The sequence below is a fragment of the Lepus europaeus genome, chromosome X, assembly GCF_033115175.1.
Source record: "Lepus europaeus isolate LE1 chromosome X, mLepTim1.pri, whole genome shotgun sequence".
NCBI lineage: Eukaryota > Metazoa > Chordata > Mammalia > Lagomorpha > Leporidae > Lepus > Lepus europaeus.
The window spans coordinates 38,833,318-38,860,567 of record NC_084850.1 but is presented as its reverse complement, the minus strand read 5'-3'; the positions used below and the strand labels follow the sequence as shown (position 1 = coordinate 38,860,567).

At 37.7% G+C, this 27,250-nt stretch overlaps 1 protein-coding gene across 1 annotated transcript in view; it reads right to left on the bottom strand.

Moving 5' to 3' along the window:
• The window catches only part of DIAPH2 (diaphanous related formin 2), a 985,476-nt gene that overhangs the window by 183,048 nt on the left and 775,178 nt on the right, over positions 1–27,250 (bottom strand). Inside the window, exon 25 of the mRNA XM_062183022.1 lies at positions 3,153–3,288. Coding sequence (XP_062039006.1) covers positions 3,153–3,288 — 136 coding nt within the window. The remainder of the gene's footprint in view (positions 1–3,152; positions 3,289–27,250) is intronic.

The window sequence follows — 27,250 nt, the reverse complement described above, 5'->3', positions numbered from 1 at the left end:
TGCAGAACTATACTGTTTTACAGTTTTAGACTACCTCCTCCATCTATTACTCCCTCCCTTGTTTTTACTGGTATCTTTTCCAATTGCTTTAAAATACATGTAATTAATTCTGTGTTACATAGAGAGTTCAGCCTATAGTGTGAGGTAGAGAGATGAGAGAGAGAGAGAGAAAGAAAACAGAGGAAAATGAAAAACCGACAAAACAAAACTAAAAGGATATACACAGTAAAAAGTAACAATAGTTAACTGTCTCTCAACAATCAGGTCAAGGATTCTTGAGGACACTGATTCTCAAAGTGACTATTTTGCTTTTATAGGTTTCATTTTAGCTGCGCTATTAATTCTCCCAAATCAGGGAGAACATATGGTGTTTGTCTCTTTGGGACTGGGTTATTTCACTAAGTATGAGGTTTTCCAGCTTGCTCTACTTTGTTGCAAAGGACCAGGTTTCATCCTTTTTCACTGCTGTGTAGTATTCCATAGCGTACATATCCCACAATTTCTTTATCCAGTCTTCGGTTGATGGACATTAGGTTGCTTCCATGTCTTAGCTATTGTGAATTGAGCTCTGATAAACATGGAGGTGCAGATAGTTCTTTTGTTTACTGATTTTATTTCCGTTGGGTAAATTCCCAGTAATGAAATGGCTGGGTCATTTGGTAGGTTTATATTCAGGTTTTTGAGGTATCTCCATACTGTTTTCCATGGTGGCTTTACCAGTTTACATTCCCACAAACAGTGGGCTAGGGTGCCCTTTTCCCCACATCCTCTCCAGCATTTGTTGTTTGTTGATTTCTGTATGACGGCCACTCTAACTGGGATGAGGTGAAACCTCATTGTGGTTTTCATTTGCATTTCCCTGATGGCTAGAGATCCTGAGCATGTCTGTTGGTTGAGTTCCATTTTAACACCAACTACTCTAATTCTTTCTTTTCATGTTCTCAATTAAAACTATATACTTCCAATGGAAAGATTTTTGGAAATATATATGTAAGTACCAACACTCATATATTTCAGGTGATAAATAATAATACATATTTGATAATTCATGGACTACAAATCAAGGAGTTAATGGTACAGAATATTATATGATTTGATTGCTTTATAAATAGAGCTATGGTAACATAAAAGATAAGGCATGATAAGTTAAGTCCCATCCTTCCTTTCTGTTAATGGAAAGCAGCAAGTGATGGCTCAAGGGGTTGGGTTCCTGCCACCCATGTGAGAGATCTGGATTGAGTTCCTTGTTCCTCCCTCTGGCCCTGACCCAACCCCAGTTGTTGCAGTCATTCTGGAAGTAAATCAACAGATGAGAGTTCTGTTTCTTTTTTGATCTGCCTCTTTAATAAATACTTTTAAAAAGGTAAAAGTAAAATTAGATAAAAAATCCTATTAGAAGCTGCTATTAAGTGTAAAGATTCTATACCCAGACTACTTGAAATATAATCTAGTGTTACTATTTCCCTTGGGTGATCTTGGGCTAGATCATAAACTTTTTAAGAATTATTTATTTATTTGAATGGTACAGCATGAGAAAGAGAGAGAGAGAGAGAGAGAGAGAGAGATCTTCCATCCACTGGTTCACTCTTCAAATGCCTACAACAGCCAGGGCTGGGCCAGGTTGTAGTCAGGAGCCAAAAACTCTATCTGGGTTTCCCACATGGTTGGAAGGGGCCCAAGCACTTTGACCCATATCTGCTGTCTTCCCAGGTGCATTGGCAGGAAGCTGGTTTGGAAATGGAGCAGCCAGGACTCAAACTGGCACTCCAATAAGAGATACTGGCTGTGGAAGCCATGGCATAACCCGCTAAGTCAGAATTCTGGAGCCACAATTCCTCTCTTGATCATTAATTTTTATGAGCTTCAGTTTCCTATCTGTAAAATGAAATAACAATAGTATTTACCTCATAAAGATATTGTGATGACTGACTCAACACATGCAAAAGTCTTAGCATAGTGCTTGGCATATGAACATACTTCAAAAAGTTAGTGGGAAAATTGTATTAAAGTTTTTACATAGTACATATTTTCCACATGCAGTATCCTCTCGTGGTAGACAGTATAAAGTGTTTACAATTTTTATTATTATCTCTAGTAACAGATGGTTTATATTAGCCATATCACCTTGTATCTTGTTAAATTTGTTTTGCTTTGTTTTTAGACTCTGTAACCCTTAGGTGGCAAAGGCTACATTTTTGGAATTCAAATACCTGGTACAAATACCCGACCAAACCAAATGAAACCAAAACACTCACTTACAGTATACATTCTTGCTCATCAAGAAAACAACCGGTTTTATACTCATTCTATATGGATGGTACCAACATTCTGTAATGAGGCTCATAGCAGAACAAGATGCATTCCCTATATTTTTCAACCTTGTTAATATTGCTGTCAATATCTATTGCAACTTGAAAATTTCAAGCACCCAGGAAGAATGTTAATTGTTACTGCATTGTCAACAAAGTGAAATTAAAATCCAAGGCTCATTCGTCTCCCTGTATCAATTTTTATTTTCCATCTCACTCTCTTCTTCCCTCACCACTCCCTCAATCAGAAAATAATACGAAATGGTAAAAGAAATGAAAAGGACAATTTCAAAAACCTGTAACCTTGCGTTGGGGATCAAAAAAATTCCTGAGTGCTCAGGGTAGTCTGATAGGAAACATAGATAGCATCTCAAAAGAATTTTGATACAAGTAACTAAGAATATTGTGGATTTTCTATCAAGAACACAATTATTTACTCTATAGTCCAAACATAAATGAGTGCAACTATTTTATATTTTATCCATTTTTTTTTGGACAGGCAGAGTGGACAGTAGAGGGAGACAGAGAGAAAGGTCTTCCTTTTGCCATTGGTTCACCCTCCAATGGCCGCCGCAGTAGGCGCGCCGCGCTGTTCCGATGGCAGGAGCCAGGTACTTATCCTGGTCTCCCATGGGGTGCAGGGCCCAAGAACTTGGGCCATCCTCCACTGCACTCCCTGGCTACAGCAGAGAGCTGGCCTGGAAGAGGGGCAACCGGGACAGGATCAGTGCCCAAACTGGGACTAGAACCTGGTGTGCCGGCACCGCAAGGCGGAGGATTAGCCTACTGAGCCACGGCGCCGGCCTTTATCCATGTTTTTAAAAATTGGAAATACTCTCATACCTTTGTTTATATCAATGAGTTGCTTCTTTTTCTTCTGGCGTTCTAATTTCTCTTGTTCAGCTTTCTCTTTTGCAAGCTTTGCCCTCCTAGTTTTCTCTTCCATTTCTCTTCTCTTATTGTTTTCTTTCACTGCCTCCTGTACATATAAACAAAGGTGAATAAAACTCCTTTCATTACTTTTATAATTGAAAATTTTCATGGTTTTAAAAGAATGTAAGTATGCAGAGATGGGAGGGTATTAGAGCAGCCTCAAGGTGCATGCATATACATTTGAGAGAAACAAATAATTAATCTTAGGACACCTCTTCTTGAAAAAAATATAGAAGCACTTCACTCTATACTTGCCATTACTTGGGAGGCTAGAAAATGAGGGACATTAATGTTGCAGATTCAACAATAAACATACTTTCTGCATTCTTGATACATGAAATTGTACTGATACACAAGAAAAAGCTTAGCATGGAAATATGGAATAGTAAGAATTTTACTACTTCATTGTCAATTTTTTTTTCTGTTATCAGCAAAATGGAGATTTAAAAAAAAAAACCTCAGGATTTTTGTGAAGAAAATTGAGATTCATACATAACGTGTTTAGTGCAGAACCTGACATATTATAATCAAGAAATTTTAGTCTATGATTATAAAGGTGGTGGTTGTAGTGCTAGTGGTAATGATTGCATCTAATGATTGGAAACAATCAGCAGTCTCACCAGAAAAGAAATACTTGCAAGTTCAGTCGCTTTTTATGTGCTAAGATATTTAGAAACGTTGAAACATATTCTAAGCTATTGTCTGTTTTATTTTGGATAGATTACCTGTGAAACTGCGGTGATTGAGTATATTCTAGTAGATGGTGTTAGAGAAAGTTAAAGTGATCAGCTAGGAAAATACTATCAACTTACTTTTAGTTCAGACATGTCACTTAAAGAGAGACATATCAACTGTAAGCTCCTTCCATCAACTTGTTCTTATTGTATTTTGCTACTATGATTGATTAGATATATTTTATAGCATGCACAAGCTATTTCACAAAAAAACCTATTTTTGCCTCAGAAACTCTAAAGAAAAAGACTCAATAACAAAATATATAAGGCTTTGCCTGGAGGAGTCTATACTGAAATATTTTTTTGTTCATGTTAAAAGACAAAATAGTTTAAAATAGCCCTGAAAACATTTCCCAAAATTTCCCGACTTGCAATAATTGATTTTCTCCTATAAAATCTAAAGGATTTTACCTTCACTGGCTCTTACCCACCTTCTATTGCCCATGTTAGGCTAATACATTAAGTTTTAGGCTAAGATCATAAAACTATCTGACTTCTACAAACTCACTGTTATCACTTAAACTGGGAAACAACAATCCTGATTTTAGAGCAAGGTTTCTTAAACTCAGCACTACTGTCATTTTGGGCTGGGTAAGTCTTTCTTGTGGGGGCTGGCCTATGCATTATAGGATACTCAGGGATACCCCTAACTCTACCCACTACATACCAGTTGCAACCCTTCCCAGTTTTAACAACCAACAATGTCTCCAGAGATTGCCAAATGTCATGTGGAGGGCAAAATTCACCCCAGGTTGAGAAATACTGACTTGGGGGGTGGGTACATAAACATATTATCTACAAAAATAAAACCATACCTACTTTGTTGAACCAAACTTCCTTTTATAGGTATGGAAATTGAGTTCTGAATGAATTTAAATACTTGCCTAAGGTCACATATTTATGCAATTGAAATTTTGGAAAGAGAATTCGTTTATTTTCCCTCCTAGTTTAGTGTTGGTTTTATTATTCAAGGAATAAAAGACAATGTGGCTCTGGCATAAGTAACCAAAGATAAAATAGGCAAATAAGACTTCATCCAAATTTAAAAATTTTGTTCATGAAAAGACACTGTCAAGAAAGTGAATACACAATCCACAGAGTAAATATTTAAAATCATATATGTCACAAGAATATATAGAAAATATTTACAACTTAACAAAGAAGAGACAAAAAACCCAATTAAAATGGGCAAAGGGGGGCTGGCACAGCAGGTTAAGCAGCTGCTTGGGAGTTTTGCATCCCGTATCTGAGTGCCTGGCATCAAGTCCCACCTCCACTTGTGATCCAGCATCTCTGCTGATGCACACCATGAGAGGCAGCAGATGATGGTCCACGTACTTGGGTTCCTACCACCCCCATGGGAGACCTAAATGGAATTCCTGGCCTGTCCAAGCCACTGTTGCTGCAGGCATTTGGGGAGCAAACCAACAGATGGAGAGTCTCTCTCTGTTGCTCTTCCATTCAAATAAATGAAAATAAAAAAAATGGGCAAAGGAATTGAGTAGCCATTTTCCCAAAGATGATATACATATGGACAATAGGACATGAAAAGATGTTCAACATCATTAATTACTAGGGAAATGCAAATCAAAACTGTAATAAAGTATCACCTTATACCTACTAGGAAGGCAATCAACATCATCACCATTATCATCAGATAATAACAAGCAAAAATATGTAGAAATTGGAGCTTTTGTGCACTGCTATGAACATAAAATAATGGCCATTTGGAAAAACAGTCTGCCAGTCCTTCAAAATGCTAAACACAGAGTTACCATGTGACCCCACAATTCCACTTCTAGGTATATACCCAAGGGAAAAGGAAATACACGTTCATACGAAAACTTGTACAAGAATGTTCACAGCAGCCTTATTCCTAATAGCTAAATAGTAAACCCAAACATCCATCAACTGACAAATGAGTGAAGAAAATCAGTATATATACACACAGCTGAATAGTATGTAGCCATAAAGAATGAAATACTGATATATGCTAAAGCATAGATAGACCTTAAAAATATTATGCTGCATGAAAGAAGTCAGACACAAAAGATCACATAGTATATGATTCCATTTATATATAATGTTAAGAATAAGCAAATCCATAACAATAGGAAGTAGATTACTGGTTTGTAAGGGAATGAGGAGTGTGAAGGAAGAGGAATGGAAATAATTACTTATGGACATGAGGTTTCTTTTGAGGGTAATGAAAATGTTCTGGAATTAGACAGTGGTGATAACTGCACAACCTTGTGAATATGCTAAAAACCACTGAATTGTATACATTAAAATGGTGAATTTTATCATAGGTAAATTCTATATTGATAAAAAATAGTAAAAAAGTAGATATCTGAGAAAGGCAAGGTTGAAATAAAATCATAGGTCAGGAAAAAAACCAAGACCATGTAAAAAGGCATCATATATTCAGACCCTGGGACTAATAAGCTGTATGGTATTGGTAAGTAATATAAGAGGAGGCAGCAGTAGAGGAGAGAAGGGTAGTTAATGCTTGTGTATATTTTGTTACTGCTCCAACCTCTTACAGTCACCAACGTCTTGTTGGACTGTTTTTTTAAAGACTCATTTATTTATTTATTTGAAAGGTAAAGTGGCAAAGAATGAGAAACAGGGAGGGAGAGAGAGAGTAAGAGTGAGAGAAAGCTATAAAGAGCGAGAAAGAGATCTTTCCTTTGCTGTTTCACTCTCCAAATGCCTGCAACAGCTGGGGGTAGGCCAGGTGGAAATGAGGAGCCAGGAATTCCATCTGGCTGTGCCATATGAGTGGTAAGGGCCCGAGTACTTGGGTCATCATCCACTGACTCCTGAGAGCATCAGCAGGAAGCTGTATCAGAATCACAGAGTAGCCAGGACTCAAAACAGGCACTCAGATATGGAATGTGGCCATCCCAAGTAGTGGTTTAACCCCTGATAACTTGCATTTGTATATCTTCCTATTCTGATAATAACAGCTACCCTTTACTGAAAATTTATTATGTGCCATGTGTTTTAACTATATAATTTTTAATCTGTGTAAAGAAATCTACAAAGTAGATATTTTTGGTTCTGATTTTACACATGATGAAACTAGGGTTCGGGTAGGGTAAATGACATGCCCAAGGCTACACAGCTACTTAAGTACCAGAGTCATCTAGGCTTTTTTTGGGTCTGTATCCATATTCAGTTACACTGCTATGATGTCTCTCAGGTAGACTGCCAGATAAAATACAAGATACTCACTGAAATTTGAATTTCATATATACCATGGATGCTTTGTTGATATAAGTATGTTCTATACAATAAGAGGGCATATTTATAAAACAATGCATGTAGGATTTGGGGTACTCTGATACTAAAACAAATTTACTGTTTATCTGAAATTCAACTTTAATTGAGCATCCTATATTAAATTTGATAAATTTGGCAATCCTATTCCCATGCCTGTATTACTATTTTTTTAAAAAAATATTTATTTTCATTTTCTTTGAAAGGCAGGGAGACAGAGAAACAGACAGAGTTCTTGTGTCTGTTGTTTTTCTCCACAAATGTCCACAAAATCCGGGGCTGGGCCAGGACAAAGCCAGGAGCCAGGAACTCAATCCAGGTCTCCCATGTGGAAGGATGGCAGTGGCCCAACTAAGTGAACCGTCATCTGTTGCCAGCAGGAAGCTGGATCAGAATCATAGTAGTTGGGACTGGAACACAGGCACTCCAAAAAGGATGCAGGCATCCCAAGCAGTGACTTGACTGCTATGCTTTCATTTCTTGTAAGCATCCTTTGGCTAAGATCATTTAGTACAAACAGCAGACAAAATTACCAGAAAAAACTGTCCAAATACAAACTATATTTTGAGAGTACAAGGGTTGATAGAGGTTACTGATTGGCATTATGCTGTCCAAGTACTTGCACATGATATTTCTGTAGCATTTTCCATATGTGTATTTATTATCTCTTGAAAATATAGTAAAATTTTAAAACAGTTTATATAAAATCAAAACTAATACAATATGGGGTAGAAGAAGATAATATAGTAATTATATCAAAGAAACTCAAATGCAGACATTTTGCATCCATAAATAGATTAAATTTGTGTATATGAGAGAGAAGCTTGTAACAGGCACTACGAAAACAACAAGAACGTAATCTAATAAAGGATCAAAGAGACTACGAAATAGGTCTATCAGTTTACATCTTAAATATTTCAGGAATTGACTTAACTACAAAACAATCACGCAATTTGTAATGGCATGTGTAATCCTAAAGAGGCCAAAAGAGAAGAGGAAAATAATTTCCGTAGTTTGGCATTAATGAAGAAAAATGAAAGCATCTATAAGAGCATCTATTTTTCAAGCAACAGATTGTGCAGTTAAGATTCTGGTCCTGACACTGCTAGCTCTGTTTTTATGAAAAGGCCTCATGCTGAAGAGCAGCCCTATTCCTCTTGGCATTTTTGGTCTTTGGCTCTGGCTTTGGGAAATTAGAGATGGGGAACATGTGCTTGTTTAACTCACTCTCCTTGAGAAAAACTTATAAAAGAGAGGAAAATCATCATGATGGTTTTATATCAAGAATCTTTAGTTGTACAAGAGTGAAAGATAAGAAATTTCAGGACATTGTTTAACTCGCCTAAAAAATGTAAAAGCTGGTAAGGAGAGAACTCTTTTGAGGGATGGGATGTATTCTTATCATTTCAATTCTTGCAAAATGAAGAAGACCAAATTATTAAAAGAATAAAAGCAACACCAGCAAATTTAAGGTCAGGTTTTAAAAATCTTTTAAATAATTGAGATGAACAGTATGCATTTCTAGTCTCACTAAACATTTTAAAACACTAACTCATGGGTACTTAGACACCATTCTCAAGTAAACATCAATCATTATTTCTCAGGTTTGACAATGCCAACCAATTAGATTATTTCATTGTATAGGACAGTGTTTTGTTAAAAAGATGCTAATTGAAAAAGGGTTTTGGTAAGTAACCTCATAAAAGATAAGAAACATATTTACACAAAAAAGCCTCAGTTACACTAGCATAGTTTTTCAAGAGTCAGTAAAATGTACAAAAGGAGCAAAACATAGCAGAAAATGTGTCTAGGATTTACTACAAAATATCCACCAACCTATTTTAAATCCCTCATTGAAATCTCTATTGCTGTGCTGAAAAATGTGAATAAATTAAAAATCTTATTTCCCTTGCTGTGCATAATTAACAAATGAGACCCATGGACTAAAAATGTCATATGCAAAAAGCAAAATAAAAAAAAAAAAAACTCGTTTAAACGCTTGGACCTCTTATTCCAATTAAGCTTTATGGAATGGATGAAATTGGTTCAAAAGATTCTGAGAAACTCAGATATCAGCCTCATGAATGTTAGGTCTACATGAATCTTGTCCTGCTATGTGAAAACAAATACTGCTTTCATCACAATAAATATTTCTGATTTCCACCGCCTCCAATGGCTCACAAGTCCATTGATGACTGCGGAAGTATTTCACATGTATTGCAACCTCACTGAAAGCTGTAGGTATGTTTCAGGGACAGAGATGAAACAATCAGAAGGATGGATCCTGGAGTCTGACGAATTTGGTCTCATATCCAAGCTCCATAACTTATTGTTAAAATTCTAAGACCCTGAACAAGTTACTTATCTCTTTGAGTTTTGCTTTCCACATCTGCAAAATGGAGATAACTGCTCCTTAAATCACAGGGTTCAGGGCCGGTGCTGTGGTGCAGCGGGTTAACGCCCTGGCCTGAAGCACCGGCATCCCATATGGGTGCCAGTTTGAGACCCAGATGCTCCGCTTCTGATCCAGCTCTCTGCTATGGCCTGGGAAAGCAGTAGAAGATAGCCCAAGTCCTTGGGCCCCTGCACCTGCGTGGGAGACCCAGAGGAAGGTCCTGGCTCGGCATGGCTCTAGCCGGCCAATTGGGGAGTGAACCATCGGATGGAAAACCTCTCTCTCTCTCTCTCTCTCTCTCTCTCTCTCTCTCTCCTCTCTCTGTGTAACTCTGACTTTCAAATAAATAAATCAATCTTTTAAAAAAAAATCATAGGGTTCTTAAACAGAGTAAGTGAAATAATGCTTACATAAAACATTTAAGACAATTCCTGGAACGGAAGAAATGCTCATTACACAGTAGTTGGGCTTATTGTTTACAAATATAATAGATAAAGTTCAGAGTTTGAAAAGGAAGAATTTGGGCATTTACAGACAAATGTTTTTTTCTTGAAAGTTATGAGGATGTGATCTAGGACTGGAAATATACCATCTTGATAATGTCTAACCTCACAAGCACACTGAATAGGATCTTTAACTGTATCATTATTTTCATCTAAGGTAATTTTTTAAAAATACTATATATAAGATTAGGTGTAAAAAGGATTACATAAATAAGACCAGTGTCTGTATAATAATTGATAGAATTAAAAAGGAGAGAACGATCCTATATGGGAAGTGGATACACAGCAGACTCATAGAATGCCAAGTGCCCTGGACAGCACTCTGGCCTCAGAATCAGCCCTTGAGGCATTTGGATCTGGCTAAAAAGCCCATGAGAGTACTTCAGGCATGGAAAGCCAAGACACTGTGGCAAAAAAAAAAAAAAAATGACCTAAATGAAAGATCTCTGTGAGTGAGATCCCAGTGGAAAGAATGGGCCATCAGAGGGGGAGGTGCCTTTCTCTGAAGGGAGGAGAGAACTTCCACTTTGACTATGGCCTTGACAAAATAATGTCAGAGTTTGTGAACTCAAAAGGCTTCCGTGGCCGGTGCCGCAGCTCACTAGGCTAATCCTCTGCCTGAGGCACCAGCAACCCGGGTTCTAGTCCCTGTCAGGGTGCCAGATTCTGTCCCGGTTGCTCCTCTTCCAGTCCAGCTCTCTACTGTGGTGCAGGAGTGCAGTGGAGGACGGCCCAAGGGCTTGGGCCCTGCACCCGCATGGGAGACCAGGAGAAGCACCTGGCTCCTGGCTTCAGATCAGTGTGATGTGCCAGTTGCAGCATGCCAGCTGCGGCAGCCATTGGGGGGTGAACCAACGGAAAAGGAAGACCTTTCTCTCTGTCTCTCTCTCTCTCACTGTCCACTCTGCCTGTCAAAAAAAAAAAAAAAAAAAGTTTGTTCTTTTTTTAAAATAAACCCCTGATCTAGAATCTTATGCCCAGAAAAAAATAATGGGAAAGTAGCCCATTTATTTTGTTTATTATAAGTCAGGACCCATAAACCAAATGTTCTAGATAGAACAGTATACCCTAGTGAACACAGGATGAATGGCTATGAGGAGCTGAGCGATCCGGTTTAACTCCTAGTTCCATCCAGCAACTACAGTGCTTTATCTCCTTGGGGCATTTACTTAATTACACCAAGTCTCCTTTCTTGATCTGCGAAACACCTGGACTTCACAATGTTGGCTTGTGATTTCATTAAAAAGTGCCTATAAAAATACTAAGCACTGTATTTAGCACATTTGGCATTCGATGAACATTGGTGGTTATTATTACACATTTGGGCAATACTAAGATCTCATGCATTTTATAACCTCTTTTCTATTTCCTACAACACAGGAGCATGCTCACATTGCACATGGGGAAAAGGGAAAATTCTTTTTGATATGGAAATCTTGCAATATCAGGTAAAAATATGAAGAAAAAAATACACACACCCTCTCTTACAATTTTGAACAGACAATAGAATGCCTTCCTGAGCCATGAGAAAGAACATAGAAGTAGAATGAAAATCAGGAAATTGGGAGGATATTCTTGCTGTAAAGATCCCATTTTACAGGGCTGGCATTGTGGTACAGTGGGTAAAGCCAGCGCCTGTGATGCCAGCATCCCATTTGGATGCCGGTTCATGTCCCGGGTGCTCTACTTCTTCTTCTTCTTCTTCTTTTTTTTTTAAGATTTACTTGTTTATTTGAAAGGCTGAGTTACAAAGGGAAAGAGAGAGAGAGACAGAGAGACAGACAGACAGAGAGGTCTCCCATCCGCGGGATCACACCCCAAATGGCTGCAATGCCTGGAGCTAGGCCGATCAGAAGCCAGGAGTTTCCTCTGGTTCCCCTACACGGGTGCAGGGGTCCAAGCACTTGGGCTGTCTTCAACAGTTTTCCCAGGCACATTAGCAGGGAGCTGGATTGGAAGTGGAGCAGCCAGGACTTGAACCGCCACCAATATGGGATGCTGGCACTGCAGACGGCAGCCTAACCCACTACACCACAGTGTCAGCCCATGGGTGCTCCACTTTGGACCCAGCTCCCTGCTAATGTACCTGGAAAAGCAGCAGAAGATGGCCCATGTGCTTGGGTCCCTGCCACCCACGTGGGAGACCCTAATGAATCTCCTGGCTCCTGGCTTTGGCCTGGCCATTGTGGCCACTTGGGGAGTGAAGCAGCAGATGGAAGATCTTTCTCCCTCTGTCTCTCCCTCTCTTTCTGTAGCTCTGATTTTCAAATAAGTAAATAAATCTTCAAAAAAAGGATAGCATTTTTGACTAAAAAATAAAGATCATAGAATAATTTGCTATTTGGAATAATAAATTCAAATATAATTTTCCTCAAGCCCCAACATCTTATTGAACTGTAGCATAAATTGAAGAAAAAGATTTTTTTGGGGGGAGAAGGTAGTTGATTGGGAGGTACTTATTATTATTATTATTGTTATTACCAACATCTGGAGTTAGTTCTGTCATCCTCCTGAGACAATGGAGGGCATAGCCCAAGAAAAGGCCAACTGATTTGTAAATCAAGTTTGCTTTTATTTTTAGTGAACATTTGTCCCAGAATGGGGGAATCATTACTCTGCTAAAAGGTTTACAGAGCATCCAGGAGAATTAGCCCAAACTCAGCCCTCTACCCCAAGCCTTATTAAGCTTTCATACACTTTCCCCATCTCTTCACTCATAGGGGGATATTAGTTCTGCTGGAAAACCTTCACTGAGGAATTCCAAACAGGAGATAAGATGAGTGCTATAAGTTTTTGCTTGTTGGAGAAGTTTTCCTTATATTCCCAGCATACAAAACAGGTAGCAAAATGGAAAGGCTGTCCAGACCAGTAAACTAAGGTTATAGCAGCAGTGTCCTTTTTCTGTGCTAAAGATGTCCTCTTCATGACAGTGAAAAGAAAAGGGAATTCTGTATATGATGGCTTTTTATCATTTTGGAAAAAGTTTTCTTAAAATTCTCCTTTTTATGTGCACCTCTGTGAGGTATACACCAAAAGAAAACTAAAAATAAGGGTCGTCTTCCCTGCCTTTATGGGACTGTCTTGTTTGGGAGATGAGACATGAAGTTCTTGAGACATTTAAAGTGTATTTGCCAGTGTGAAAAATGCCTTTTATGGAGATTAATTAATTATTGAAATAAAACATCGCCTTAAGCTTTCGCTTAAAACAATAAAAAAAATTCTCCTCTTTTAGGGGGCTTCAAAGAGTTAAATAACATATTCTTTGCTTGAATTGCTCTAGCTAGTAATAACACTTCTGCAATTTGTGCAACTTGCTTAGATCCAAGGGTAAAAGAGTTGTTAAGGAACAAAGATGCCAATGTATGTTAACACTGATGTGTACCTTGGGTTGTGGTCCTTATGTGTTCCTAAAAGTAGGTAATGGTCATAAAGGATACTGAATGGAGTGATAAATCAAGATTGATATATTTGTCCAGATCTCTTTCTCTCTCATTTTGGAATGACCACATCAGTTTACAAATGGGAAGATATAATGTGAACCAAGATGAGAGGAAAAAACCTACTTCAGATGGCAGCAATGACTCATTAGAATTCTCAGCTGTAACTGGGGACAAATAAAGTCTTTCCATTAAATACAGGAAGGAAATCTATTCTTCAGTTAACATCAAACAACATTAGATATTCCTTTCCTATACTTTCAGTGTGTTTAAAGGGCATATTGGATTGAAGAAGTCATGACAAATGCTCAGGGCCAAGAATTTCCAGCTATAGCAACTAGATTCTTAAGAGTCAGTATCTCTAAAGACTTTATCAGCACTATAATACTGTTAAACTTTTTCTTTCTCAGAGATTTCCACTTATTATGGTACAAGTGACCTTTAAAGTTCCTCTTATGAAAGATCTCATGAATACTTCATCAACCAATCAACTACGATTGCAACAGAGAGGTATAACTTTCTTCCTCACTAGAGTAATTGAAACCTTGATTAGCTTGCTCAAGTAGTTAGGTGCCTCAGTAATAGACACTGAACAAATGTATTGATGCTGCAGTTAGATAGGGACTAAAGTCACGCTTATTAACCTATGTAAATATGGTCTGAATCACAGATGTATAACGGGTCATAGATAACCTACAAACCAATGAAACAAAATATATTTTCTCTCCTTTGTGACATGCTACGTTCAGTCCTTCTTGCAGATGGCATTGCTCTAACTGCTTCCTAGGCTATATTTCCTTTTCCCATCCTTTAATTTTCACCTTCCCCTAAAGCCCTGTCCTCATCTCTATCCCTCTGTCTCTCTTTGTGCACGTGTGTGTGTGTGTGTGTGAGAGAGAGAGAGAGAGAGAGAGAGAGAGAAGAAAATTCCTCTATTCTTACACAGACTTGAATGAAAATAGCCCTTGCAAGAGCCTACAAGGCCTTACACCATCTGACCCCTCAGTACCTCTCTGGCCTCATCTCCTCAGCCAGTCTGCTCCAGCTCCACTGGTCTCCTTTGCTCAGCGTCTTCATACCTCCATTCCCTCTGCTGCCAGATAATCTTCATCAAGTCTGTGCTGCAGTGTGGCCTCAGCACCAAGGCCTTCCCTGACCCCTTATACAAAGTAGCCCCTAACAAACTCCCAGCTCCTCCCCCTTCCCCACTGTTGTCTTCATAAGATAAAAGGTCACAATCTAGTTAAACTTTAGATACTCTTCCAAGAATTAGCAGCTGGAGCTAGTTGATTTACATAGTAACAGTTTTCAGCCCGGGAGTCCTAAAAACTTTAAATTACCAAGAGCATCTCCACACACATAGTTCCCTACACACCTCACATTTCTTTATTGTGGGAAATCTTAGCGGCCTTGAAAAAAAATTATCCACCTTTGAATGGTGGGTTTCTTTCTAATCATCTATAGGTTATGGTTCACTGACATCTACATTTGTTTTCTTAAAATGCCAGTGCTTAGTGTTTCTGAGGCCTGAGATCGGTGACATTTGTCACACTGACATAGCTCAATATTCTGCTGCGAAAATTCACTTGTGTAGAGATTCGTGTTTACAAAGAGCCTCCAAGGTTAAAAGAAAAGATGTGTTCTAATTTTGAAGAGATCTTTGTTTTGAATGAGGTATTTGCAGGATCCACAAACATTAGTACTAAATAGCTTTTCCAGTAATCTTTTAGTTTAAGGCAAAACCTTCTCAGGTTAGGATGAATGGTTCATAGAAAAAATTCCTTAAGTTTATTTGTATAAATGCCTCGCTTCTGGCTGAGGACAGTCTTGTAGAAGAAACTGATCTGCTGAAGGTGAGGGAGCCAGCTGAAGGAAAATCAAGCACATGTTCACTGAAGTAGCCCTCTTGTATTCAGCACAACCAGCTGACTGTTCAGCCTCCTTAGGAAACAAATAAAAAATTCATGTATCTTTCACATACAGTACATATCTGGAGGTTTGACAGACAAACAGATCTTTGCACACCAGCATGGGCGTGAAGAGAATCGCAAAAGTAAATTATTAAAAACAAGAAGAAAGAAAAAAAAAAGGCTGTTGTGGTGTGCAAATCTCCTTGGATATTAAACTTGCAGTTGGTTACAAAGCGGTCATGCACTGATAATGAAGGCTGGCTGTGATCCCCAAGGCCTTCTTCGAAAATTTGCCTTACAACTGCAAAAACCTGTGATCTGAAGTTGGAGGAAAAATCTCTCTCTCCTGTCACAGTCCATTAGAATGTTGAACTCTGATTAGCTAGAAGTTAATCTGCAATCTGTAGCATATGAAAAGGGTTTCAACTGCTTCAGGTTTCTGCAGACACATTTTTCTTAAGAGGTACATGAGTATCACTCTTTCCATGTGAGGAAGAAAAACAATTGAGTTCAACATGGCTCTGTGGACCTCTACTTGATTAAAATCTACAAAGCTTGCTGAGTGACTGTAGGAAATTAATCTGTAGCTTTTTTTTTTCTTGAACCAAAGGAACAAAATGAAAACCTAAAGTAACTGATACAATATTTTAATAGGCAAAGGTCAATGAGAAGACAAGTAGTCTGTTTCAGGTCTGGGAACTGAGTTTACTGCCTTTATACTGTCACCATCTTGAAGAAGATGAAAGAGGCAGCATGATCAATAAGGCTCTTGATGAGATCCGTTTGGGTGGGGGGTGAAAAGCACCTTGGAGATTTGGATGAGAATAGCAAATTCCCTTGAATAGTACAATTATGGAGTCATGGAATAGGAAGGGCCCTTGAGAAACACTTGCTCTAGTCATCTGCCTGTAGATGAGGTTCTATCTGCCAGATTCTCAAGAACCCATTCTGCTACTTAATCACTTCTAAAAGGAAACACTTCCTTGTGTCTTTAAATATGTCGGATTTTTTTTTTTCAAAACCTGTATCTTATCTGCTTGCTTCTGTGAAATAGAAACCTGGTCAATACCTTCCTTAATAAATTCATCAGGAAAGTGTAGCTTGTCCCCAAGAATCACTATAGTGCCTGAATTCCACAAAAGTGAAACTAATCCTCAAATGCAATGCAGGTGAATTTCTTAGTTTGTAAAAGATGGGGAGGCAGGGAAGGATGAGGTTGGACAGGCTCTTGGGAAAGTATGTTTTGACTCCAACCCAAGTCACTCAATACAATCTTCTGGAGTAACAACTTTCTCATAGAGCCTTCTTTCCATAAATGTAATAATGTTTAGGTGTTCCTCTGTGTCTTCTTATTGGACATTATTTTTAATGCAGGCTTCTTTATCCTCACATGCTTTACCCAAAAAGAGGACAAGCTAGATACAATACCCTAAGAGATGTGCTATCCAATACCTACCAGTGTCAATGCTCTAATTCTCTTAAAACGTTATAGCATTTGTTTTGTAACATTTCAAAGTGCAACTGTAAAGTTATAAGATTGGTTCTGATATATCTGTTGAAACCATCAATCCTGTCTCTCAAATAGCCACCTTGGGAAGCCATAAACTTATTTTGGTAAGGGCCATTCCTCTGTGATTGAAACTCTTCTTTCAGAACTGACCTATGAATCAAATGAAATCAGTCTCATTATTTTAGATTCACACTATTTCTGACCAGAGATTTTGTTACCCAGTTTGGTCATATATCTTATTCATAAAACTTGGCTTAATAGCACTTTTGACTGCTTCCAAAAATCAAATCCACCCTCGAATCGCAAAGATTTAGTATGCCTCAAAGATCTAAAAAGCATATTTCTGTATAACTGTTAGGGAAATCCAAAACAGGAGTCACCAAAATATTTAGGGCAATGTCATTATTTTTCAACTAAAGTAACAAGAAGTATAAAATTCCTTTGACTCTACACATTTGAGTCACATCGCATAGACTATTAATTCATGGTTAGTACTGATCCATTAAAAACAAAGAATCTTTTTAGTGAATTTGTGCAATTTATATTATCTGATTGATGCCCTTAATTTATATTTTATTAATCCCTAACTGAACTTGATCTCATTTCTGAGGGAATATACACATCCATTGAAGGCCTATCTTGTTTTTTTTTTTTTTTTTAAAGTAATGGTAGAAATATCTCTACAAATATTTCCATTGATCATTTATCTGTCCTTTGGGTGATAGGAGAGAAAGGGAAAAGAATAAGAGGCCAATGAAACAATAAAGCTAAAAGAAAAGTACCCTGATTAGTATCTGGTGCTTTTATAGGGAAGCAGGAAATATCCATTCATTCATCTTCTACCATGTATTGTCACATAGAGTCCTTGTCCTTGGAGAATCAACAGTGAGCACTGCAGACAAGGATCTTTCACTCATGGCACTCAGGGGTCATCGAAAGAAGACACAGACTGTTACTTGTCTTTTGGTCTATCTCTCAGACTCACCTGCGCCACTGTTTCACTGTCAGTTGAAATAGCATTCTACAGTCTAGATCCTGTTTTTCTCAAACCTCATTGAGAATGAATGTCACACAGGAGGGAATAAAAACCTTAGAGGATAGATATTTCTTTCTCTTGGACTACAAGGCACTGATTCTTTCATAGAAGTGAATTAAAATGGTTTTGCTCAATTTGCTTTTCACAAAGCTATCTTGATTGCCCATCAGAACTCTGTGCTCTTCTAAGTAGAGTGATTGTTTGCTGATTTGTTGTCCTATCTTCCAAGGTATTGACAACAAGATGTCCTTTCAGTAATTATGGGGTAGCACCTTTCCCTTTATTGATGCTTTCTAAACAATCAGTGTAATTCTGTATGTAGGGAAATGCACACTGCATTAAAAAATGAATGAAAACCAAACAACACAAATAAGAAAGGGAGCCCTGATGAGGCATGAGAAAGTATGGCAACACAGCACATAGGGGTCACAGTGGTCCATAAATTAACCTGACACCACCATGTTATACTGATGTTAAGGAAAATGAAATTTTCATTAATTAGAGAGAACGAGCACACCTCTAGACCTCTTCTCCTTCAGATTAAATTGAAGACCACAAGGGCTGCTTCACTAACCATCACTACAAGATGCTCTCAACCTTCCTTATACTTAATGTTAATGTATTGATTACATTTTAAAAATGTCCATATATATTTCTTTTATGTACATTTGCTTCAGTCTAGGCTTCATTTTACAGCCTCTGATAGGTCAGGCTGTGGGTTGGGTGAGTTTGCTTCAGGTTTGATCATTCTATTCAGAAAGGCACTCGTAACTCTCAGCTCAACATTAGCATCCTATTCAAAGGAAGGAAGCATGTAATACTTATTTCTTAATTAATGAAGACAGTACTGATTAATTTAGTGTAAATACTAGTGCAGCGCACACATCTAATAACATCATTCTTTTTGGGCTTATCCTTGGCAGTTTGTTTTTTTTTTTTTTAAAAGAGCTAGTCTAATTTTATGGGCTGAACAACTCTAAGAGCAGAAGCAGATTCACTAGAAGTGGATGAAGCAACCCTTGAACCTCTCATGTGCATGAGAGGGGTGCCAGTAATGTACTCACCTGGCTACTTTCTTTAGTAAAATTTACCAAAGGAAAAAAGAAGGTAAAGATTTTATATTCCTTTTCTTAAATGGTTCCCCCTGAATTGTATAACTCACAAATCTAGATTCTCTGTTTAACAGATATGTAAAAACCTGAAAAGAAGTCTAATGAAGAACGGAAGTGCTAAAAGTTTTGGAAATGCCAAACCAAGAACCATAATTAATTTCAAGGAAGATGGGATTAAATGATATCACTATATCCACGAACATGAAATAGATATTTATTTAAAAGGCAAGGCTTATTGGACATCTTCCAGATTTCCAGAATTCAGAAGGGGCCTGCATTTAAATTTTAGAAAAGAAAGTCTGAGAATTACAAAGAGCTTTATAGTGAGGATGGCAAAGCAATGGAACAAAGTCAAGTCTGAAACTGCTTTCTCTAGAAAACTATTTGAAAGATCAGCTAGTTATCTGCTGAAGGGCTAGGTAAATCATGCCAAGAGCCTGAGTTATTACACAAACCCATAGAGGATTCCTGAAGTTCTATTTGAGGATCTTCTAGCTCTATAGGTATACTCGGATGTGTCTGAGTCATTACTCTAAGAAACATGAAAAATAAAATGAATACACAATTTCCTGTCTCTTTCAGACACCTTGAATCTTGGGTATACTACAGCAGAGAGAGTTGATCTGTGAAAATATGAAAACAATATATTGAGGGTCTGGTCAAAACTGGGTTTGAATGGGGCATAGGTTGGGGCCTGATATATTCTGCTTTAAAATCCTCTTTTCCAAACTAGAAATAATAAGGGCATTGTTATATGGTAGTGATTGTATTCTGGGAAGCAAGCCATTCCATTTGTATATGAGCACTCCGGCTATATTCCACGATGTAAAACCCATCTCACTTGTGATTATATCCTTGATCATGACCTAGATTTAGCCAAATATCACTGCTTACTCACTGATGGGAATATTCTTTTCTTACTATGCTAATGATCTACTGCCCTTTCCTTTACCTCCTTCTTCCCTGGGTACTATGTCATTATTTATAAAGGAGTTTTCTGGCTTCATCATGAATCTTCTGCTTAAGTTGCCTTATTTATTGGTATAGAGGGGTTTTGCCATTAGACTTGACATGTTGGACAAATAACTTACAAGAAGATTTAGGGAGTTTACAGACACACTGAATTTTATTTCCTGTACAAAACTTTGCAATAATAAATGTCATGCTTAGACTCGATTTCTTTCAACGTGAACTTCTACATAATGCCTTTTTGAGCCATGTGTTCTCTCATACAATGAAATCTCAGTGTTACTGCACAATATGCAGAAGTGTTACTTTCTGCATATTGTGTTTACATTAAAACACTCATAAAGGTAAAATATGACACTCTATGACATACCTCAGAAATTTAATATGACTAGATTTTATTCTGTAAAACTTATGACTATTTCATTTCTTTTAAAGTCTAACAACTCCTCAAAAGAGAGAAGTTGGATTTTTCAAATTCTCTTCAAAGGGTCTTTGAAGATGGTATGACTTAGAGAAAGTAGAAAGATCAGGTATATGTTTGAAGAATAATCCTTCTCTAATGATTTTTATCATAATGAAAAATACTAGAGACATAAGCAGGTGACTAAATGACTATGGATAAATAATGAAGACTTTTTTAAAACTCATGTATTTAATTTTAAAGAGGGAAGAGAGAGAGAGAGAGAGAGAGAGAGAGAGATTTCTTCCATGTGCTGGATCACTTCCCAAATGCCTGCAACAGCTGAGGCTGGGCCAGGCCCAAGCTGGAAGCCAGGAACTCAATCCAAGTCTATTCAGCCAAAACTTGCTCCCTTTCTTGGCTCCCTAGGCTAACTAAAGTACCAGGAACCTGGAATCAGAAGTGAAGCTGAGACTCAAACCCAGGCACTCTGATACGGGACACAGGCATCCCAAGTGGCAGCTTAATGGTTACATGAAATACCCACCCCAATAATGAAGATTTAAAGGGTCATAGGTGATCATATATGAAAAGTGAATCACAAAGTGGTGCTGAAAAATGAGAAGTTTGATACTAGAATATATAAATAAAATGAGGTAAACATGAGATACTTCCCAAGCCAATTGTTAGCTCTGCTAAAGAGTTGTACATGGAAAACATAGTTCAGTTTGATTTCACAATTTAGAATGATGGGGTCAAAGTAGACAAGTTTAAATACTTTAGTCAGATATTTGATAAATTGACATCCATGAAGAGTCAAAGAAATCATTAAAATAATGAAAGGTTTTCAAAGAGAGAGAGAGAGAGAGAAAGCAAGAGACCAAGAGAGTGAGACTGCTACAGTGCTTTGAAGCATTTAATCCAAAAGGGCATTTATTTTGAGATATCTAGTACAGGAGGAGCATGGCCGCCAGTTATAAACATAGTTACCAATCCATAAATATTTGCTGGTTCATTCTATATAACATATCCCATTGTGTAATAAAAATTCAAACACAGGTGAGTCACATTTACTCTAGAGGTATGCACAGTATAAAGAGGAAAGTGTTACAACAATCATATGAACAACGTGATATGAGAATAGAAAACAGGAAGCAATTAATTTTCCCTGGAGTTGGGGGAGGAGGGTATTAGGAAGAGTATCACAGAGAAAGTAGCCACTGAATGAGTCTTGAAGGATGAAAATGAATTCACAGGGTAGTGTTTGGCACAGTGGTTAAGACACAGAATGGGACACCTACTCTCCTATCAGAGTGCCTGGGTTCAACGCTCAGTTCCACTCCTAATTTCAGCTTCCTAATAATGTGCACCCTGGTAAGTTGCAGGAGATCACTCAATTACTTGTGCCCCTGCTACCCGTGTGAGACACCTGGATTGAGTTGCCAGCTCCCAATTTCAGCCTGGCTCAGCCCCAACTGTTGCAGGCATTTGCAGAGTGAACCAGCAGGTAGGATGCTCTCTCTCTCCCTCTGACCTTCAAATAAAATGAAAATACATAAATAGTAATTAAAACAGAAGAATAAAATGATTTCACCAAGTAGAAGAGAAATTGTGAGTATGATGAGGCAGAGAGAAAGAATTGTGGTCAGGGGAAGTAATATTGCCCAGTGTTTCCATATGCTGGCTTAGAGTTTACTATCACCCATGGCAGGTCATGGAAAGTTTCTGGGAAGGTGAATGTCCATAGGTTTTAGAAAAATATATGTGACAACAGCATAAACTGAAAAGACCATAGTAGCGGTGTTTGGGAGAGATGACAAATACTGAAATTGGTAGATACAGTGAGAAGGAAGGTAGGGTGAATTTGAGAAACATTTTTCAGGCAGAATCTACACAAGTTAGAGACTGAATACACGTGAACAGTGAGGTGAAAGATGATATCAAGTTGTATATAAGAGAATGTGGGAGGAAGTTAGGAAGAGACATGAGTTCCACTTGGAATATGCTGAATTTGAGAGTTTTGGCAAAATCTAGTTAAAGACATCCAACAGGCAATAAACTTCAATCTACAGCTGAAGATTAATAGTGCAACTCAGAAAAGCCTAGAAACCATGGGCATAGATATGAACCTCTCAGGAAACATTATGCAGGACCAAGGGTAGATCTTTGATAATGCTTCTATAAGACTAAAGGAAGGGGATCTAAAGAAATAGACTTAGGAGATATTTCTGCTGAAGAAAGCAAGAAATTCTGCCTTCAAGACACCAAAGGATTGTTCTAGTGATCAGGTTATGTGTATATTATACCTTAATGTAGACTATGGGGGAGATCTGGAGTGTACCCAATGTAGTATACACCTACTAAACTATAGACATTAAGTGTTTTTGGCCTTCATGGCTGAATAAGTGAGATCAGGACTACATAGGCTGAACGGGACTTGAATCTCACATAGCAAGGTTTGGCTCACTTTCTGTGGTCATTTTGTTTTGCATGCAAGATGAGTACAGTTTTTCTGCTTAAGGGACACTATATAAAGTAAATGTCACCTGGGAAGGAAAGAGGTCAACAGCCAAGTGGATACCACATCTCTGCCAATGAAATTCCAAACTCTCATCTTCTCAAAAACTATTTCCCCTCTTAAAGAGGGAGTGCATTTGACAGTTAAAACTTGAGAGACTCTGTTTCCTATGATTTGCCTATCTGAACCTCATCTTAATACTCTCATTTGAATGGTTTATAGTAAGAGCTGACAATCTTTTCTCAGTTAAGGGCCAGAAAGTAAATAAATGTTTCAACTTTCTGAGTCATATTGACTCAGCTACTTAGCACCACCATTGTAGTCTGAGAGCAGCCACAGACAATACTTGAAAAACAAATTAGTTGGCTGGGTGTCAATACAATTTTATTTACAAAAACAGAGCGTAGGCTAAATTGGACATCAGGGTCTTGGGTTGCCAATTGGGGTGGAGGCCATTGCCAGAAGCATGCCAATTTGAAAAACAAAGATCATAAAACCACAACGGACTGGTAAAATTGTGGAATGTTTTTTAAGGGAGGGCATGCATCCTAGACATAAAAAGATGAGGCAGTCTCATATATGGTGTTCTTTCAGAGGTACAAAACAGCTGCCTTTCCCCCAAATATTTCCTCTATCAGCCAGCCATGCTGCAAAAAGTTCTTGACAGTAGAATTAAGTCTGTTGGATGAAGGCACTGTCCCGAATTTAAAGGGCAGGTATGTAGTACAGAATGAGTGACACATTAGTACTGCGTTACTTTATCAGATCAACTAGCTGACAGTTGGCAGTGAACAAGAATCAAGGGGAAGGAATCCAAGATGAACTAAATGTCTTTGTAAGTTCCTTGTAATTTTTCATACTTTTGGCACTAAAAATATGCTTGTACTCCACTACATGCCTTGCTGTACATCTCATCTTCTGTCAGAGCTTCCTGTCTAGAAATCTACTTGGGATATTAATGTCTATCTTCCTAAATAAGATATCTGAGCTACCTTGGGGAAGAAGTAATTATTGAGATTGAATTAGCATTTTTTAATTAGTAATTTTACTAGCAAAAATACTGTTTTGCTTTGTTTTGTTTTCTCTTGAAAATGAAATGGTTTTAACTTGCTTAATTAATGCAGACAGGGGCCCTAAATTTAGAAATGGCATTAGGAAAAGGACAGCTGTCTTCTCACAGGTCTTCTCTTTTAAGTTTTGAACTTGACCTATGTCTAAACGTAGGCAATGTGCCACACTTCTAGGTAAAGTTCTCTATTTGCATATCTTCCATATTCCAGAAGATAATGTTACAATTACTTAACTGAAATGATAGAGCCCTTGGCAAGACTCTTGTTCTCAAGTGGGATAGAATTCATTTTTATTTCTTCTACACTACATAAGGATACACAGCTGATGAAATTGTTAGGATTTGCATGAAAATTATCTAATTTTAACTAGTGATGTCTTCTAAAGAGGAAAACTCAGTGATCTCTGCAATGAAAGAAAAACTTATAATGCCAAAAATATAAGTCTATTGGTTGTACACTAGGATTTTATAACTAATGCTGAAATTTTTAGGCATTATAATATGGCCAAATATTTGGCACAATTTCTTCTTTCCAAAGCACTTATGGTCTAACACATATAGTATAATTTTCCTAAGATCTATATTTATAGTTTATTGTTTCACTTTCCCCATTACAAATCAGGTTATATGAGCATGAAGATTGTTGTGCTTTAGTCTACTTAATTAAACCATACCAGTTGTGAGAACAGTATCATTTAGTAGGCACACAATAAATAATCATTGGATTAATGAATGAGAAAAAGTAAGCACGTAAGTAAGCAAGCTAGAAAAGCAGAGCTGTCTTATCTAGCTAAAGACAGAACACAAACAAGGAAGGATAGCTTGAAAGTAAATGGATAATGTTTTCTATTTATATTTCTATTTCCCAATATGTATGTGTGTATGTCTGTGTATATTTAAAAAAACTATTTCAATGAACATAAGTGTGCATTTCCTAAACACCATATATCTCATTCATTTGTATTTTGCCAAACTGGAACTTCTGACAATTCAAACAATGCTGAGTAGGAATTTACTTTTGTGCTATTTGACATATCTCATTACCTGCTCCAATCCATCCATCAGATGCCAAACTTCTTACCTGCTGACAAAGCCCTGGATTGGTTTGGCTGCTCAATCTATTGTCACATGCTCAAGGTAGGGGCCTTGTCTCAGTTCCAGAGGTATCCCTAGTCTAAAATTCTCTTTGATGGTAATTGGTTTAAGTGGGGGCATGTGCCCCAATCCTGGATGATAGAATTCAAAGGAAAAAACTGCCCAGGGGTTTCTAGAAAAGTTTGTATATACTTAAAGAGCTTCATGGGGAGCAACATCATCTTCTTTGTTAGATGTACTGTATTTGCATGTAATGCCCAGGACAACGGCAAAGATTTTGCAAGCAAGGGCCAGCATTCCAAAGATGGCAAAACACAAATATTTGGACAATCCCAGCTCCTAGGTGATTCACCAAGTTGCTGAATTAATCAACTGTATAACTGCCTTACCTCCATACTTCTTGTGAAGTGAGAGAATAAAGCCATACTCTTAAACCAATTCTATTTACGCTTTCTCTCATTTGGAAGCCAAAATCCTCCAGATATATTATGAAAAAGAGCAAACACTAACACATGCTAAGTTGTTTAAAAGCAGAGTTAAATAAATAGTTAAATAAATTACTTTCAGACACTTACAAAAATATTTGATTAATAACATCTACATACATAAGCAGTTACTCGAACCAGCGTCCATATGGGATGCCGGCACTGCAGGCGGTGGCTTTACCTGCTATGTCACAGCACCAGCCTCTAATTCTTAAACTTTTAATATAGTATCAAAGAATAACCACAAATAGGAAAAAGGTTTTATCTTCACTTGAATTTTTATTTATAAATCTTGTATTTTAAAGAAAGGAACAAATACTTTGTTAGAGATATCATGTGATAAAGGAGGATAGCTTATAAGTAAAAATAATAAAGATTCAAAGTAAAGTTTCAAGTTTGTTGAGGACATTGCCCCATAATTCCTATCTAGACATTATATTGGTCATTACAGTTATGTTTACGATTGCATCTATAATTTACATAATCAGTACTTATAATTTACATAATCATCTGTTTTGCTCTTCTTAATCACTGTTGCTTTTGTATGTCTCTGATGTACATGAGACTTTATAGGTTTTTTACTCCTAAAGATAATTGAGCAAAAACAAATATATACTATTCCAAGCTACACTGTTTCCAAGGTAAATTTGACTATTTTGTGTACTTAATGAAATTTTAGAAACAATAAAATGATGTCAACTACACCATCATATTGAATAATCAACTAGTTTGACCATAGAATTTATAAGATCCCTGAAGAATAATGACTTAATGTTACTGTCCTTTTTAAAATGCCAAGATTTGGATGGTCTATTTCCTGGCTTTTCAGGAATACCGTGTATTCTCTAGTTTGTTCAACAGTCCCATCAAGAATGTCAGAAAATTCTGAATGTCATGAAACAAAATGTTTGCAGAAATTGAAATCAAAACAGATATATGAGCAAAAATAATAGCTGATTCATCATTACAATTATAACATGTTTCATGTGTTAACAAAGAGTTAAGAAACTATTCCATGGCTCAATAGGCTAATCCTCCGCCTGCGTGTTCTAGTGCCGGTTCTAGTGCTGTGTTCTAGTCCCGGTCAGGGCGCCGAATTCTGTCCCGGTTGCGGCGCCGGATTCTGTCCCGGTTGCCCCTCTTCCAGGCCAGCTCTCTGTTATGGCCCAGGAGGGCAGTGGAGGATGGCCCAAGTGCTTGGGCCCTGCACCCGCATGGGAGACCAGGAGAAGCACCTGGCTCCTGGCTTCGGATCAGCGCGATGCGCCGGCCGCAGTGGCGGCCATTGGAGGCTGAACCAATGGAAAAGGAAGACCTTTCTCTCTGTCTCTCTCTCTCTCACTGTCCACTCTGCCTGTAAAAACAAACAAACAAACAAACAAAAAAAAACTATTCCATGACACTGAGAATTGGTCTGAGGAGAGGATGAAAGAAAACAAAAGAAAACACACACACACACATTCAAGACACTTGTTTTCATTTTAAACCACATTACCTTTGTTAAAGATTTTTCAAATTAAACTTTTATATTAATAATTTGCATTTGTAAATGG